This window comes from Aegilops tauschii, chromosome 6 (genome assembly GCF_002575655.3).
Source record: "Aegilops tauschii subsp. strangulata cultivar AL8/78 chromosome 6, Aet v6.0, whole genome shotgun sequence".
Taxonomy (NCBI): Eukaryota; Viridiplantae; Streptophyta; class Magnoliopsida; order Poales; family Poaceae; genus Aegilops; species Aegilops tauschii.
The window spans coordinates 331,395,548-331,412,676 of record NC_053040.3 but is presented as its reverse complement, the minus strand read 5'-3'; the positions used below and the strand labels follow the sequence as shown (position 1 = coordinate 331,412,676).

General features: G+C 49.8%; 1 protein-coding gene across 1 annotated transcript; it reads right to left on the bottom strand.

The window, feature by feature from the left end:
• Positions 1-3,115: 3,115 nt before the first annotated feature.
• Positions 3,116-12,052, bottom strand: LOC109746315 (serine carboxypeptidase-like 34). The gene is made up of 8 exons (XM_020305434.4): positions 11,575-12,052; positions 4,863-4,970; positions 4,655-4,750; positions 4,482-4,574; positions 4,297-4,385; positions 3,906-4,199; positions 3,575-3,804; positions 3,116-3,489 (listed from the first exon to the last, which is right to left on the bottom strand). The coding sequence occupies exons 1-8, from the start codon at positions 11,843-11,845 to the stop codon at positions 3,231-3,233; spliced, it is 1,440 nt and encodes a 479-aa protein (XP_020161023.2). The 5' UTR covers positions 11,846-12,052; the 3' UTR covers positions 3,116-3,230.
• Between the last annotated feature and the right edge of the window lie 5,077 nt (positions 12,053-17,129).

Here is a 17,129-nt window from a genome sequence, read left to right as displayed (position 1 = left end):
GTTCCCATCTATCACAACACAAAGAAAACAGAATCTATCAAGAATAGAACAGTCTGTAGCAATATGAAAACTTCGAATACTTCTGTAACTCCACAAATTCTAAAAAATTAGGACAACGTAGGCAATTAGTATATCAATCTTGTGTAAAAAATTCAGAATTTTATCACGCTTCGTGATTTATTAAAATTTATTTACTGGGCGCAAAAGTTTCTGTTTTTCAACAAGATCAAATCAACTATCACCCAACATGATCTCAAAGGCTTTACTTGGCACAAGCACTAATTAAAACAGGAAAACACAATCATAACAGTAGCATAATTGTGCAAACACTCCAGAGGAGAAGGAGATGGAGCAGGGGACGGCGGTGCTCCCGGACATCCTCCCGCCGCCAAGGAGGCCAGTGGCTGCGACGAGGACGACCACCATGGCGAGCAGCACGGGCACGAGGGAATATTTGAGAGGGAGAGAGCGAGCAAGAGAAAGGAGAAAATCAGGGCTCTAGGGTTTCTAGGGAGAGGGAGGAGGGGCCCTTGTAGGCGAGGGGGGAGGTTGTGGATGGCCTCCACGCAAGGCACGACGCGGCCATGGCCTGCCGATGCGTGCCACGACCCCCCTGCCTCCCTGTAGCAGGAGGTTGGGGATGGCAGGGGTGGACTGGGCCTATTTTGCTAAAAGGGCCAAGGGTCCAACAGGTTTAGGTCCCCTTCTTATTTTCCATTTTGTGTTCTTTTCTTTACTGTTTTACAATTAGTTCAACTACAAAACGAATTTTGTTATAAAGAAAACTTGGCACATAATTCATGCACAAAATCTGTGGTGTTGCACAAAAAGTTTCAAAGCATTTGGCATTGTTTAACTATTTTTAGAAATTGAAAAGGTTAACTAATTGGCTGTTGGTCCACTGTTATAATTTCCAGGGGCATTTTAAACATCTCCAAAAATGTTGTTAATGCAAGACAATTATGTAGTGAATATTTTCAATCCAATGAACATTTTTTATTTACCATTTGAAGAAATAATAATTGGACTTGTTATTTGAATTTGGCTTGAATTTTAATCAAGGGACAATTGGCTTAGTAAAAATCATGATGACATGGCATCATTAGGATGAGGTTACTGTAGCTTAACTACCGGGGTGTTACAACTGCGGCTTGGTGCAGATGAGGAGAGGAACCTTCAACATCCTCTACAACTCTTCCTGTTGAGGGGCCTCGCCTCAATGTCAGCGAGCTACTGGAGGTGAGCACTACTGATTGTGGGGGCATGGGGAGGAGGATCCTGCAGTGCGGTGAAGGTGGTGGAGCAGAGCCGCCACTGATGACAAAGGCCGATTCGAACATTCCTCCTCGACCAGGCCATGGCTGCTTTAAGAATTGTGTGGGTTAGGAGTTCGATGCACCCCATGCAAGCAAAAGGCCAAATATGCATCCACAAGGCCTGTATGAGCTGCAAAGCGGCAAACAAACACGCCCTAAGGGCATCTCCAACGCGGACCCTCAAACCACTTGCAACTATCCGGACCACTCGGTCTGGACGTGTTTTGCCATCCAACGCGGACATGTATCAGTCCGCACGTTAGTTCGGACGTGTTTTTTTCCACAAACTGGATACAAAGTGAGGGGGGCTTTGCGGGCATCCGGACCGTTGCCACACCCGCGCCTGACTAACCTAGCCAACAAAAAAAAACACTCGTGCGCGTTCCCGCCCGAAAAGGTTAGCGTCGCTCCAGAGCACTAGTGACGCATTCATGCCGGCTTAGAGCGACGCAACCTCTCACAACGCTCAGGAATTGAAACGGCGCACCGACCGAGAGCGCCGTCCTCGCCGCTTCCTTGTGCATGCGGCTAACCTGCGTTCGAATGACAACCCGTTCGTCCGCCTGCTTACATTAAACATGCGTGCGGCTACCGAGAAACGGTGAGCCGATGCCACCCGTCAGTCCGTCTGTCGCCCGCCATTAACCACGTCGCCGGTTGCCCTGCCATTCCCCTCTATATAAACTATAGGCCCAACCATAGCTGCATCCATCATCCTCCCCTCCCTTCCTCCTCTCTGCACCACCCCGCTATGGCCTCCTCGAGCTCCAAAGCCGTCTGGGACAGCCTCTCGCCCGAGCAGAAAAAGGAGATCGCCGCCATACAACCGGTTGGCAGGCCGGCAGCCAGACGGAGGCCGGCGTTGCGAACATCCTAATGAAGGACGCAGTCGAGGACAAGCCGGTGCCACCCTCCTCGCTGGTGCATGCCGGCGTCACCACTGGCGAGGCCCGTGCCCACTACACCGACATGGTGTTGGAGGAGCGGGAGGCCAAGTTCCGGCAGGCGTAGGCTGACCAGGCCTACAACCTCCACCTCCTCGACAAGCACTGGCGCGCGGAGGACAACTCCCCGTCGGCACGACCATAGTGTCGGACATGGATGTAGCCGTGTAGGAGGCGTTGGTCGACTCCTACTTCACCGCCCGTGAAATCTACCGTGACCGTTGGCGGTACATCTAGTATCGTGCGGATTTACGGGCCACCTACAAAGAGATAGACGAGGCGACGGATGAGGTGTTCGGCAAGAGCGACGACGAGGAGGACATCATCGGTTGCGCCCTGCCGCCATACCACGAAGTCGGCACGTCCGCGGGTGCCGCTGGCAGCGAGGAAGAGTAGTGCATGGTAGGCCGCCGCCGCTCGGGTCCCAAGAAGGCCACCGCTCCTTCCCTCTCGCTGAAGCTAAGTTTGGCGGCATGTTCATCATCGGCCGATTAGCTGCTCAGGCTGCGGAGGCAGAGTTGGAGACTGCAAAGGCGAAGCTGGAGCTTCATTTCACGGAGCTCACACCCTGGCGAACGCCGTCAATCATTCAGATTAGGTTTAGAGTCAGGTTTAGTTAAAATATGTTTGAAATGTAATGAACTTGATCCGGTTTATATGAAATCCAGCCGGTTTCCATGAATTTTGTCCGTTTTGTTCAAATCATGTTTCAATTTTATGCGGATAACGTTGGATGGCTGGCTCCCGCATCCGTGTCCGAGGATCCACGGATTGTTGCACAAGAACATTTGGGGGTCAACGTTGGAGATTTTGAGTGTGTTGGGATCCAAGATTGGCCAGTATGCTGCGATCCCCGAAACCAATCAGCGCTATGACATGTTTATTGACGATTGTTCCAATCGAATTACATCTATGACATTGCCCGAGAACAAAGAAGAGGAAGACCCTTGTCACGTGGAATGTTTCGTCTCTAGGAGAAGGCAGTCGGAGGCATCTTCGTATCACCCAAAAAGTGGCTGAAGAGACTGAGCGCCTGCCTCGGCGTGTGCATAGGGACCTCGTGCCCGGCTCCGCGGATCGTCACGAACGTGAGGCCCTCGTAGGTGATCGTCCACCCACCCACCTGCAGGCGGTCGTACCACGGCGTCCACTCCTGGACGGTCTTGAGCCCGAGCTTGTTCAGAGTCAGCCTCGTCGCCGTCACGGGGATCCTCCCATCAGTGTCGCCGCTGTTGCGTCCAGTGACATTGTCAGTTCAAATTCAAAGCTGCCCCTCGTAACACTGAACCTGCTCACATTGAGATGCTGGCTCACCTGAAAACCCAGACCCTGATGCCGCCGGCGACGAGCTTGCGGATGATGGGGAGGGTGGAGGGGACGGCGTCGTTCCACTTGCCGATCACGTCGCTGCAATGCGTCCAGTTGTAGCCGATCTTGGTCACGTTCGCGTGCAGCGCCGCCTGGACATCCGGCCGGTTGAAGTAGACCTCGGAGTATTGGGTCGTGCAGGGATCGTAGCCGGCAGGCCTCATGTACCACCCATGCTGCAATGCACACAGGAGACAAACAATCAAATGATCGAACCGCAGGCAGATGCTGATGCGTTTTGACTTGAGGGGTGTGGACGGTGACGATCGAAGAGTACATATTTGGAGAAGATCTTGGGGGCGGCGCCGTGGACGCCGACCCTCTTGGCGAGCGGCGAGGAGGAGGAGCCGTCGGTGCAGACGGGCGTGTAGAGGCTGTACATGTCGATGAGGCGGTAGACGGCGAAGTACTCTTCCAGCGCCTGGTCGCACGCGGCGGTGGTGTTGGCCATGGCGAAGTCGCAGTGGGCCTTGACGTCGGCGTACACCCGGTCGGAGATCACGGCGTGGTCCCACGCGTACTGGACCATGCCCGCCTGGTCCGTCTCGTCGTCCATCAGAGCATTCCCTATCTGCATCATCGCCGCCGTCGATCGCCATGATTAATTAAGCAGCTAGCGAGCTGTAATTAAGAAGGACACTACGACGATGTTGTGGTCAATTGGCTACCATGAGGCCTTTGAAGTTGATGCGGTTCTCCTTGGGCCCGTGCTTGTTGCCATCGAAGATCTTCTCCGACAGCTGTGGAACGTAATGCCCTGACAAGAACGCCACCCCCATCAGTCTCTCTCAAGTTTCAGTTGCGTGCGCTGACCGAATTGCAGAAGCTCAGACGTTGAAATGTTGTCACGTACCAGCGTAGCTCTCCCCGGCGATGTAGAACTCGTGGTGTTTGTACTGCGGGAACCGCTTGAACCAGTTGAGCAGGAAGACGTAGGCGTCGGCGGCTGCGGGCATGGTATATAACCCAGTCAGAAATTCAGGATTTTGTTTGCCCTGGAAGGAACTTGGGAGGATTGTTATGTACCGGTGATCTTGTCACCAAGCTTGCCCAGGTCGGAGCTGGTGTTGGTGTAGGAGAAGCCGACGCCCACCGGGGACTCCAAGAACATTAGGTTAGCCTCTGCATTTTTCGTCACCATATAGTAGAACATAAATATCCACAGAGTAGAATTTGCCATTTTTCTATATATTTTTTGTTATCATGGGAAAAAAAGGGTGGTACGTGAACGTGCCTTTGTTCCACGAGTGAGGGTTCCATTTCAGCTCCGGCTTGCCCTTCTGGACCAAGAAGGGCCCGAGCTCCTCTGCCTCTCCATACCCGATGGACGAGCAGCCCGGCCCTGCGATCCAACAGACAAGAGCACTCTGTCACTCGCTCGTGACCAAGATATTCCTCCTACATCTCTGCATCATGTACTACTACATCCGAGTACGTAGATCAGGCGTGCGCGCCAGGACGCGAGCCGCCGTTTGTCACAGCGCCCGCCCGAGTAAATTGCACGAAACCATCACTTTAAAGGCTAAATTTGCGAAAAACACTACAATACATTTTTTTTGCAGAAAACACCACATCTACGGTAATCTATTTGCAAAAAACACTAATCGGCGGATTTGGCTCCGTTAAATGTCTCTATGACAGATAGGGCCGTCAGTCAGGCTGACGTGGCACCGCTTAACAGCTCGCATGTAACGGTGACGTTTGGGACGTTATCCTCTTGTGTGGAGCCCCGTGGGTCCCTCCTGTCATTGAAAGAAAAAAGAATAAATATATGTTCTTTGTTTGCTCCACGCCTCCTCCTCCCTTTGACTGAGCGCCGCCCATCCCCGAGAAGGCCCGGGCCTCCTCGTTGCCGGCGACCTGCGCCTCACCGTCGGAAAATCACCAGGCTAGCCACGCGTCGCCCCTCTCCTCCCATCTTCTCCTCTGTTTCTCCCCTGTTTCTCCCTTCTCTGATCTCTATCTCTCCCTCATTCTTCTTGCAGCCACCGTGCCCTGCTCCTACACGACGACTTCGCCGTCGACGTTCGTCCCCATCTCTGAGACAGGATCTGGTCGCCGAGCTCCTCCCCGCGGATGGCCTCCTCTTTCCCTGGTCGTGGCCTCCTCTTTCCCCGCGGTTGTTGAGCTCCTCCCCGCGGATCTGGTTGTCGAGCTCATCCCCTTGGTTAATCCCATCGCAAACCGAGGGGAGGTGTTGCAGCCGTGACTCCTCCTCTGCCCGAGCAGCAGCAGCATGAGGTTAGGATGGAACCGCCATTAGCTTGCCCTCAGCCGGATTCGGCAAGAACTGAGCCGCCATCGCCTTCCGCACCTCGGATCCACGCTCCGCGTCCCACTCCAGCTGGTGCCTCTGCCTCCGCGCTTGAGCCACCATCCACGTAGGAGCTGCAGCACTGGTGCTCGCCGTGGCTGACGGAGGAGGCGGCGACTCCCTGCTCGAGCACCACGGCGGCTCTGGTTCGGGACGAAGCGACAACGCTGGCGGCCGGCGAGCTGCTCCCTCCCCTTGCCAGATCGGTGGGGTTGCGCAATACGGCGTGTGGTGGTGTCGGGCGCGCGTCGAGCGTGGGACTCCAGGCAAGCGTCGTAGACCATCGGGGCAGGATGGGCGGCGGCGAGCTGGTGAAGATAAGGCGAGAACGACCAGATTTTTTTCTTTTCTATTCAATGACAGGTGCACCCCACAAGGCTCCACACAAGAGGATAACGCCCCAAACGTCACCGTTACATGCGAGCTGTTAAGCGGTGCCACGTCAGCCTGACTGACGGCCCCATCTGTCATAAACACACTCAACGGAGCCAAATCCGCCGATCAGTGTTTTTTGCAAATAGATTACCGTAGACGTGATGTTTTCTGTAAAAAAATGTATTATAGTGTTTTTCGCAAATCTAGCCTTCAAAGTGGTGGTTTCGTGCAATTTACTCCGCCCGCCCAGCTAGCTAGCTAGCCAGCTAGGTATGGACCGGCGGCAAGATGTTTCGCATTCCTGCGAGTGAAGTCTGTTTTAAACCCTAAATTCATACAGCTCGTCGGAATCGAACCCTCACGTCTTAATCCCTGAAATTGATACCCTGACCGCTGGGATCCCGGTCAATATCAACCTTGCATCCACCCTAGAGCTGTCCTAGAGCTGTTTGTGGCACTGACAAAAGTCTATCCCGGCCGGGATTACTAGGATCTCTCCCTGACTCAGCGGCCCTAATATCCATCTTCTTCTGCTACTGTTGCCTGGAGCTGCCCGAGCGACGATGGTCACCACGGCATGCATGCCCCAAAGTCTCCCATGCCCGTGCGACGATGTTCACCACGGCAACGCGTTCTTGTGGTTTCACGTCTTTAGTTTAGCTCGTCGCGTGCTGAATTTTAGTCGAGCTAGCGACGATGCTCATGCCAGAACCGCGTGCCGGCCAGGTGTGCGCGCAGGTCCAGCGTGTGTTGTGCCACCGGCCTTTGCTGCACGTGTGGCTCAACATGTCCACAGCGTGTGCATCGCCAAGTTTCGCCAGTACAGCTCGATCAAGGCTAGCGGCGGTGTGTAGCAAGTTGCTATGTACGTGAGGTCGTGAGCTAGATGTTGAAAAAACCATCCACTTGCTTGCCTGCTTCAAAGCCAACTTCTATGTGAAGTGAAAGTACGCTGCCTAACCCACCGCATCGTTTGAGTCAGCTTAGCATCATAGCTAGTGTTCGCCGGAGAGTAGTCGGCGACGATTCGGCGTCTTGGTATTGTGCGTGTTCACCCACGGTGTCATGCGCCATCACGGTCACCGTCTCGTACGGCGGAACCAGCTTCGAGCATCCGTTGCTCACAATCAACGCGCAGTTTGAGCACGCGCTTGTAAATCGCCGCACCACACAGTTGTGATAGACTGATAGCCGAGGACCTGGAGCACGAAGCCGAGCAGGCCAGTGTAGCCGTACAGCGCAGCGTCGCGCACCTCCTGCTGGCCATCGCCATGACAGAGGTCGCCGGCAGCGGGTCCGCCGCGTCGGCCCAGCGGCTCGCGCCGCCCCGCTCTCCCTCATCTCCGACGTGCAGACATTTTCCACCGCGTCGGCACGCACCGACCACCTCCACGTCATGCGCGCCATCGCAGGCCGCCCCCTCGCAGCTCCGGTTCTTCCTCTCACCTGTCACGTCTCGCCACAAGAGCTGCCGCCGGCCACGTCGTGCTCTGCATGGAGCGAACCTCCATGGATGCCCCCGCGCGAGCCATGAAGACTAAGAAAACCGCCAGAACCGCGGGCGCCCTACATGCGGACCTTCATAGATTCCAGCGGTACAGCCGCAGGCTCTGGTTTCAGGAGAGAGAGAGAGGGGGGGAGGGGATTGGGATAGAAGATGGATATGACGTGGGGCGGGGATGTCAGTGAAAGTAGTGTGTGATCCCGGGCGGGATGGATTATTTCCAGATGCGTCAAACAGGTCAAGGGTTGATATTGACCGGGATTATAGAGGTCGGGGTATCGATTTCAGGGATTCGGACGTCGGGGTTCGATTTCGACGAGGCCTACGAGTTTAAGGTTTAAAACAGACTTTACTCCATTCCTGACACCCTCTTTCTGCTCCCCGCCGTTTTGTCCGTTCGAGCATGTGATGGATCGGTCGACCGGTGCGGCACAGCGCTACGCATACGTACAGTATGCTGCCCTGCTCGTCGCCTGCCCTTGTTCAGATCTTTGCCCGCCTCGATTCCATGGGCGCATTCGTGCAAGTTGCGCGTTGCGGTGGCGCGCGCAGACGGTGTGGCGCGGGTGCACGCTGCACTCGCCTCACGCGCGCATGCATTGCATGGTCCCCTGCTCGCGCTCGTCCAAGCGCGCGCGCCAACCGTCTTCTTCCGATTTCTCTTGGCGGTGCACTGTATGCCCTTTAGCTAGCTAGATCGTCCACGATCCCATCGAGCTTGACGGCTACGTGTGGTACGGCTCCATACATTTGAAAACAAAAGGGGCTGGCAACCTTTCTATCCTAGTAGATCCACATGCATGGATGATGGATGAGATGCTTTGCTACAACTTGATGATGCGTGGTATATATGCACATATCGCTCTACTGTATCGGGATGGCCGGCTGGCCCGGGGCGCGCGTGCGTTAGCCAATTAAAGCAGCTGGATCGTATCAATCAAACACACTCAAACATCACGCCCGTACCCAAGCCCATAGCGATCGTTCGTCATATGTGCGTGCACGGTTGTTAAAGTTTATATTCTGAAAGCTACGGGTTGCAAAAGTGAATCGTGGGCTTCCTATAAGTGCGGACAAGGACGAAACAATGGAATGGCTGGCAATAAGTGCCCGGCCGGCGGCCGAACAAACACAGATGAAACCAGCGCTCAACGGAGCTCGATCTTCTTTGAACCTTTAATTAAACTTCTAACCAAAATCTGACGTCTTATCCATACCTAGCTAGTAGCTACTGTATATTTCTGGCATCCATTGTCCGCGGGAGTCATTCTCCACAAGCACAAGCTACCTGCAAAAGTGAAATACTACTAGCCCGAAGAACAGCTGCCCGACGTATGCGAGCAAACGAATTAATACCGGTAGACCTCTCTGGCACTTTGCTTAGGATGTGGTCAATCGAGCCCGAGAAATGCTCATCTATAGATTTTTTTCCTCCAAGAAATTCGTTACATACGGGTAAGTTTCAAGAACTTACAAAATTTATACGCACATGGAGTATATAATTTGCCACCATTCTCTAGATGCATGATTTCTTTCGTATTTTTGAAACTTAAAGCGTGTTTTCGGTACAGAAATTCCCGGTTTATCTAGCCCCCACGAGAATAACTTGCATGAAGTGCCCCACAAGATACCGTCCATTGGCTGCATGGATCCCCCTCAATTTGCTGCAGGAGATAAGCTGCCGTCCGTGTTGACCAGGCCAGGACTGTAGCTAGCGTGCCGCCCCGGGCCGTCCTTGTCCAACGTACGTGCATACGGGACCAGCAGCTGGCTACTGTGCCGTATGGCCCTGTCATGCACAACCGCCGGTCACGCACTGGCAGCGCATAGTAGTAGGAGCCTAGGAGCGTGCATGACAGCAACACATTGCTCTTGTGGACAGCAACTTCGATCGGCCCGGCCGGACAGCGTGTGGCCATCGTCGGCCTGTTCTCCACTGCAGCTTGACCGTAGAATTGGCTAGGTTCGGATCGAAAAGGAAATGAAATGTGGGGCGCCTCACTTAATTTCTACTCTCCCTCCGTCCATAATATAAAAATATTATTACAGTCAATATGTAAAAAATAAGATGTTACTATGGGACGGAGCGAGTATGTCCGTTCTATCGAGAATGAAGAACTTCCTCCGATCCATAATAAGTGTCGCAGTTTTAAACTAAGATTATATCAACTAAAATTTTCAAAATAGATCAGGCAAGGCCGTCTTATGTAAATAGTTTGGTATATAACTAACCATGTATGTACAAAGAAAATTCAACAAAAAAATGTAGATAATCACGACCTAATCTATATGAAGTAGTATCAACTAAGCTTCAAACTTTGATACGTAGATCGGAATTAGAGGGACTGGGAAGAAATTTCAAACCATCAAACAAGGGAACAGAGAAGTTAAAGTTTGTAAAGTAGATAGAAGGGAAATAGTTTAGCTCATAGTCTTGCTCAATTTGGACGTAGAGACTTGCATGGTGAGGTTATGCATGGTACAGTGCTAACCTGGGTGTTGAACATGGCCTTGCGTGATTGTACAAACAATGTTCTCTACTTAATTAATACAACTCTCTATTTTTTTATATAAAAAAACTTTGCTCCGGAAAGTAGGTTTATGTACATAGTTTAGTACGGAGTATAGCTTTTTTGTGGGGGTAGTCCGGAGTATATCTTTTTTGTGGGGGTAGTACGGAGTATAGCTAATCATAGATGTATATTTCACAGTAGGGCAAAATGACGATTTCAGGAATAATGAAAACCTATCACTACCAATCATTTTCATGTGTCTATTCATATCATGCAGGTGTCAACGACCATAGTTTAGGAAGTATGACCATGTTTCCCCCAAAACATTACTATAACCATCTTTGGCACTTGGACGTATAGCGTATGGTAATTAAACTCGTTGGGCTAAATCACCTAATTTCAAATATTTTGTTGTTTGCCATAATTATACGGCTTCCGCATGCATGACCTACACAAAAGGGTTTGAAATTTGCGTCCTGGCAAACAGAAAGGATACGTCCAACCATGTGGTAAGTTAGGACATTCATTTTGGTACTATAGAGTTAGTCAGATTGTAGCATTATTTATGAAATAGAGCCCTAACGTTTCTCCAGCTAAATAACATTACACAGCAGCTTACAAAAAAATAGCTCAGTACAGTCCACTTCATCATCAGTGCTTTGCAGATATGTGGTTTGTCAAAGTTGGTCAAACCTTTGACAGTGAAAAGCGACTCGATCGATGAAATTAAGCATGCGAGTGCATTTCAGATTAATTATGTTGAAAAAATAACCTTTTGTCAAAAAATTGAGGTTAATTTGTAGTAGCTTCTACTGTCTAATTTGGAGTATTAAACAACCACCCTGATCACTTAAAATGTCTCGCCTTTCATTTTTTTAAAGCCTTTCAAAAACTTAAAATGTCGCTATTAAATGGGACAACGCAGATCGTACATGTACCGTCGATTGATATTCAGAGCATGTTCTCGTCTGCAGGACAACGCAGCCCAACTAACCACTTCCTTACTTAAACTTTTGAAGATTCTTCGCTCACTAAAATCAATGTGTTCATCTGGAAGGAAGAAGAAACGTCCGCCTCAATCAATTATCAGTGGCGACAGAATTCAAGCGGCCCAACCGACCCTATCCCCATCCATACCCCGATTTCCCATCTACTTGCAGCTAGTATTAAACACGCACGATGAGCCGGCCATTGCAAGAACCTATTAATGGTGGTGGACTGGTGGTTACGTAGTACGTACCGCCGTTGAGCCAGAGCACGAGCGGCTTCTTGGCGGCGCCGGCGGTGGCCTCGAAGAACCAGTAGAAGAGCGCGCGGCCGTGCGCCTCGTTCACGGTCACGTACCCGGCGTACTGCGCGAACTTCACGGCCGGCTGCCCCGGCAGCCGCCCCACGCGGTCCGCCGCCTGCTGCCGCGCGGCCTCCGCGTCGAGCTGCGGCGCGCCACGGGCGGCGCCGCAGAGCAGGAAGGCGAGGCCGAGGAAGCAGCCGACGGCGGAAGGCGCGGCCATTGCTGCTGCTCTTGTTTCTACTGCGCTAGCTCTCGCTGCTGCATCGTCGCATAGCTCCCGGGGGTGGGCTATATATAGGGAGAGAACAAGGCAGCTCGCTGATTAATGGCGAGAGCGCGCTGTCGTGTCAGGGGGTGTTTGTTTCTAGAAATTTTTTGTGCAGGACTAAAAAAACTCCCTTTTAGAGACTTTTTTATCAAACGGGAGGGACTTTTTAGGGACTAAACTAGGCATTTGGGACTAAATGAAGAAAACTCTTAAGAAGAGTCTTTTTGGGACTTTTCCAACAATGCCCCTCCATGCACCCATTGGCCCGCCACCCCATGGTGTTGTTTGATTGTTATTTTTCTATATACTAGGGGTAACATGGTCATTTAATAACCTCTAGAAAGGGACTAGGGACTTTTTAATCTCTGGAAACAAACAGGGAGGGACTTTTTAAGGACTACGGACTTTTTAGTTGGGACTAGAAAAAGTCTTAGGACTAAAGAACCAAACACCACCTCATTATTATCAGTAATGGAGTAATTCAGGGGGTGTTTGGTTCAGGGACTTTTTAGTTCCAGAGACTAGAAAAAGTCCCTAAAAAGTCACTAGGAACCAAACGGGAGGGACTTTTTCTACAGGGACTAGAAAAAGACTCTACTAGAGAGTCTTTTTTGATTATTCCCTGGGACTAGAAAAAGTCCTAAGACTTCTGAACCAAACACCTCCCAATTGCCGCCTTATTAAGATAATAATAAGGGCATTAACCATCGAGTACTGATCGACTCCGATGATTATTGATTCCTTCTGAGGATAGGATGATATATCTCGACCCGACGCCATTCAGATTACAGCGTTTTATATTTAAAGAAAAATGTGACTCGCACGAACGGATGCTTCCATTTCTCGAATGCGACAGCCGTGGTTATCAGCAAAGGTGGATTTTGATGGACGGGGAATATTGAATAGAATCCGGAGGAGTTTTTTTTTTCAAAGATACACACGAGAGGTGCATCAATAGCATAGAAGAAGAGCCAAACAGTTGATACAACGCCTTCCGTATACAGAACACACGCCACAACTACAACGACGCAAACAACTCGCCTCGGCGAACCTCAGGCCATAATGGCGAGGAGGGAAGACTCACACAATAATTTTTACTCCATTTACTACACAATATTTTACTCATTAATATTCATTAATACATATGTTAAGAAGATAATTTCTCGTTTAACACGGGACAACGCAACCTGTTAGGCACATGTGTGCCAACTGCCAAGGCCCAAGAACACCACATCACCAAATAAATTTACAGATTATTCTAAATGCGAGTACTTTCTTTTTCAGGCATTCTAATAAATGCTATTTCAAACGGAGTGATATTTGTTCCTAACAAATTTAGATTGCAATATAAATATTGCGACTTACTTCTAGATGTTGTTAATGACTTGAAAAGGTCTCCCCGCAAAAAAAAATGACTTGAAAAGGTCATATCTTCCCTCAATTGAATGTTAAACTGAGTGATAATTGTATCTAATGTTTTAAATTATAAACTTAAAATATTACTTAATACTTGTAGTTATTGTTAATTATTTGAAAAAGGCATATATTTACCAAGGTTTACTTCAAATGAAAATAATTTGGATCTTACATAACCGCCTCGGCTCCAAAAAAGCCTAGTGTTCCTCCGCCTCCCGTCGGAGCCGGTCTGTCTCATCTCCGGTGGCCTTGGGCCATGGGGGCACGGTGGTCCCGACCCTTGCCGGCGGAAGGGCTCCATTTTTAGATGTTTCTTCAATTTTTGTTAGGATTTATGTTCCGCTTAGGAAGACGAGACGGTGACGGCTCCCTAAAGATGGAATAGGGTTCTTATTGTCTAGCCCCTGTCCCGATGATGCGTCTAGCATCGTCGGTGGATGTGTGGAGGTGTATCTTCGGCGGTTCTTTCTTTGGTGGATTTGCTCGGATCTGTTCGTCGTTCGTCTACGTTCGCGTGTCTTCAGGTTTGATCCTTCTGATCTACGTACTCTTCATCGGCGGTGGTTGCTGTTTTGGTGCACTGGTCCTATGTGACCTTAGCATGACGACTTTCGACTGTCTACTACAGCAAGGTTTTCCCGGCTCTGGCGAGGGAGAGGCGATGATGGCTGCGCGCCTTCGGCTCGCTTAAGTGCTTATAGTCGTCGCTAGGTGGTCTATGGATTTGGATGAATTTTTTATTATTTCTGGTGTTCGTTTTACTCTCATGATTGAAGATGAAAACATCATAAGTTTTCTCGAAAAAGATGAGTGATAACTTGTCCTAAATTTTGAATTATAATCTAAAATGCTCTGTAATACTCCCTCATATCCCCTTTTCCGCTATTGAAATAGCAATGTTTCACATTAGAGAACTAGCTTTTTCCCCTTTCACAAGGCGACTAGGGAAAGCCTTCTTCCCCTTGATCTTCATCAGCGAGTCCGTGGGTTCGCCTCCCCTCTGCCTGCCGCTCCGGCGGCCGGTGGCGGGGAGGGGATTTCTGGTGCCTCGAATCCGGCTAGTAGATAGGTAGGGTTTTAGTCCTCGCAGGGTCAGCGTTTGGACGGGATGGCGGAGCTTCTTCTTTGAGTCAGTCTTTCGGGCTCCGATCCTCCTCAAGTTCATCCATTGGGACGGGTCAGATGAAGACCTTGATATGTAGCGGGGCCCATGTCTTCTAGGTAAGCCGTCAATGCAGTGCCAAAGTAGAACCAAGGAATAACGCGTCGCAACATAGACTAGTCAGAGAGTTGCCTAGAGGATCTCCAACACCATTCCATCTTACCCGGGGAGACAGAGAGTGTAGTGTGTTAAGTAGGCGCCACAACTCGGTGTACTGAACCATCGCCTCAGAGCTAAGTGCACCTGGATGTCCTACACCCAGGAGGGTGTAATCCCTCCCGGGTTGTTCGAGATTCATCCGGACAAGGGCAAGGATGAGGGGAGCAATCTCCGAGATGGACTTTCCCTCAATCTAGTGGTCGGCTGAGCAAAGGCATGACTTGCCATCCGCCAAATAGCAGTGGGTGAAAGTACAGAAGATGGCATGGATCTCATGATCGCATGGAAGGTGCGTAAGCCATTATGGGTTGGTCCGTTGAAGCCGCAACCCATGGGCTTGGAGATCAGTACCAGAGCATTGGAGGTTTATAATGCCCAACCCACTGAGGAAGGCTGGACAAAAAAAACGCGCTGGCAGTTGACGAGGCACCCATGAAAGGGTTGTGAGGTGGACTAGAGAGGGGGGGGGGTTGACTAGGAGCCTAATATTTAGCTTAACTTCTAATTTAAAGGTCAACTGCGGATAAAAGTAAGTTCTTTAGGTATGCAATCTACGATGAGAAAAAACCTATATGGTAGGCAAGCCAAGATAATTCACAAGCCACAAGCATATAAGGCAAGTAAAGGAATGTTAAAGGATATACCATAACTGAGTCGGAGACGATGATGTATCCCGAAGTCACACTCTTTAGGGAGTGCTAATCTTTGTTGGAGAGATGTCGGAGCCAAAGCTCCAAAGCGCCACCAAGTGGCTCATTCTAATCTTCCTTTGAGTCACCCCAACAGACGAGTCTCAAATCACTCAGGATTGATCTTGAAGCTGACCACTGAACCTTTACCAACTTCTCGGAGCACACGACAAGCAAGGAAGCTTGTGGGCCTTGACTCCTACCACTAGAAGTCCAAAACTCGAAGAGTAATAAGTGTTAGTGATGAACAAGAGTGGGGAACATGAATTTGTTTGGTGGAAATGTTGATCGGATCATCCTCTTTCAATCCTCAAAATTTGGTTGAGTTTGAGTGGAGGGATTTGGAAGAATCGAGCTTCTGAGCGGTGGCAATGGTATAGAGTATGCTATATCCTTGGGCCACCAACTAGATACATTACATGTGTGTTAATGAGTAGTAATCTGCCTCCACTACCGAAGGAAATGAATGCCCATTATCAATAATAATGATGATTAGTAATGCCAAGCCTTAATGCATAGTGCTACGCTTATGTAACACCTCTATTAATATGCATGGCTATTGACCTTTTGTATATTCCGGTTGATGGTGACTCACATTTTTTATTGAACCGACTGATGTTTGACCAACTGGCAGAATTCTTCTTACGGGTGCTCACACCGACTAATAAAACCCCTTGTTGAGCATTGTCTTGGGCCATAAAGAATACGGGCTTGGGCCTTTGTTGGGTTTTATGTCGCCCTAGGCCTACCCGAAGGGAGATAACCTCGCCAGCCCTCCCAGATCGGTTGTCTGAACCTCCTTGATACGTCTCCAACGTATCTATAATTTTTGATTGTTCCATGCTGTTTTATTATCAATCTTAGATGTTTTATAATCATTTTATAGCCATTTTATATTATTTTTGGTACTAACCTATTGACATAGTGCCAAGTGCCAGTGGCTGTTTTTTCCATGTTTTTTACATCGCAGGAAATCAATATCAAACGGAGTCCAAATGCCACAAAACTCCACGATGATTTTTTATGGGCCAGAAGGAAGGCAATGGGCCCTGGTTGCACCTGGGGGGGTGCTCCGAGGGGGGCACAACCCACCAGGGCGCGCCAGGAGGCCCTGGCGCGCCCTGGTGGGTTGTGCCCACCTCAGGTGCCCCCGGACCGCCTCTTTGCTCTATAAATACCCCAAAAATCCCAGAACCCTAGGGGAGTGGACGAAATATTCATCCAGCCGCCGCAGAGTCCAGAACCACCAGATCCAATCTAGACACCATCACGGAGGGGTTCACCACTTCCATTGGTGCCTCTCCGATGGTGCGTGAGTAGTTCTTTGTAGACCTTCGGGTCTGTAGTTAGTAGCTAGATGGCTTCCTCTCTCTCTTTTGATTCTCAATACAATGGTCTCTTGGAGATCCATATGATGTAAGTCCTTTTTGCGGTGTGCTTGTTGGGATCTGATGAACTTCGAGTTTATGATCAGTTATATCTTTTTATATCCATGAAAGTTATTTGAGTTTCTTTGATCTCTTATATGCATGATCTCTTATATCCTCGTATTTCTTCTCCGATATTTGGGTTTTGTTTGGCCAACTTGATCTATTTATCTTGCAATGGGAAGAGGTGCCCGGTAGTGGGTTCGATCTTACGGTGCTTGATCCCAGTGACAAAAGGGAACCGACACGTATGTATCGTTGCTACTAAGGATAAAAAGACGAGATCTATATCTACCACCATATGGATAAACGGATCTTGTCTACATCATGTCATCGTTCTTATTGCATTACTCCATTTTTCCATGAACTTAATACACTAGATG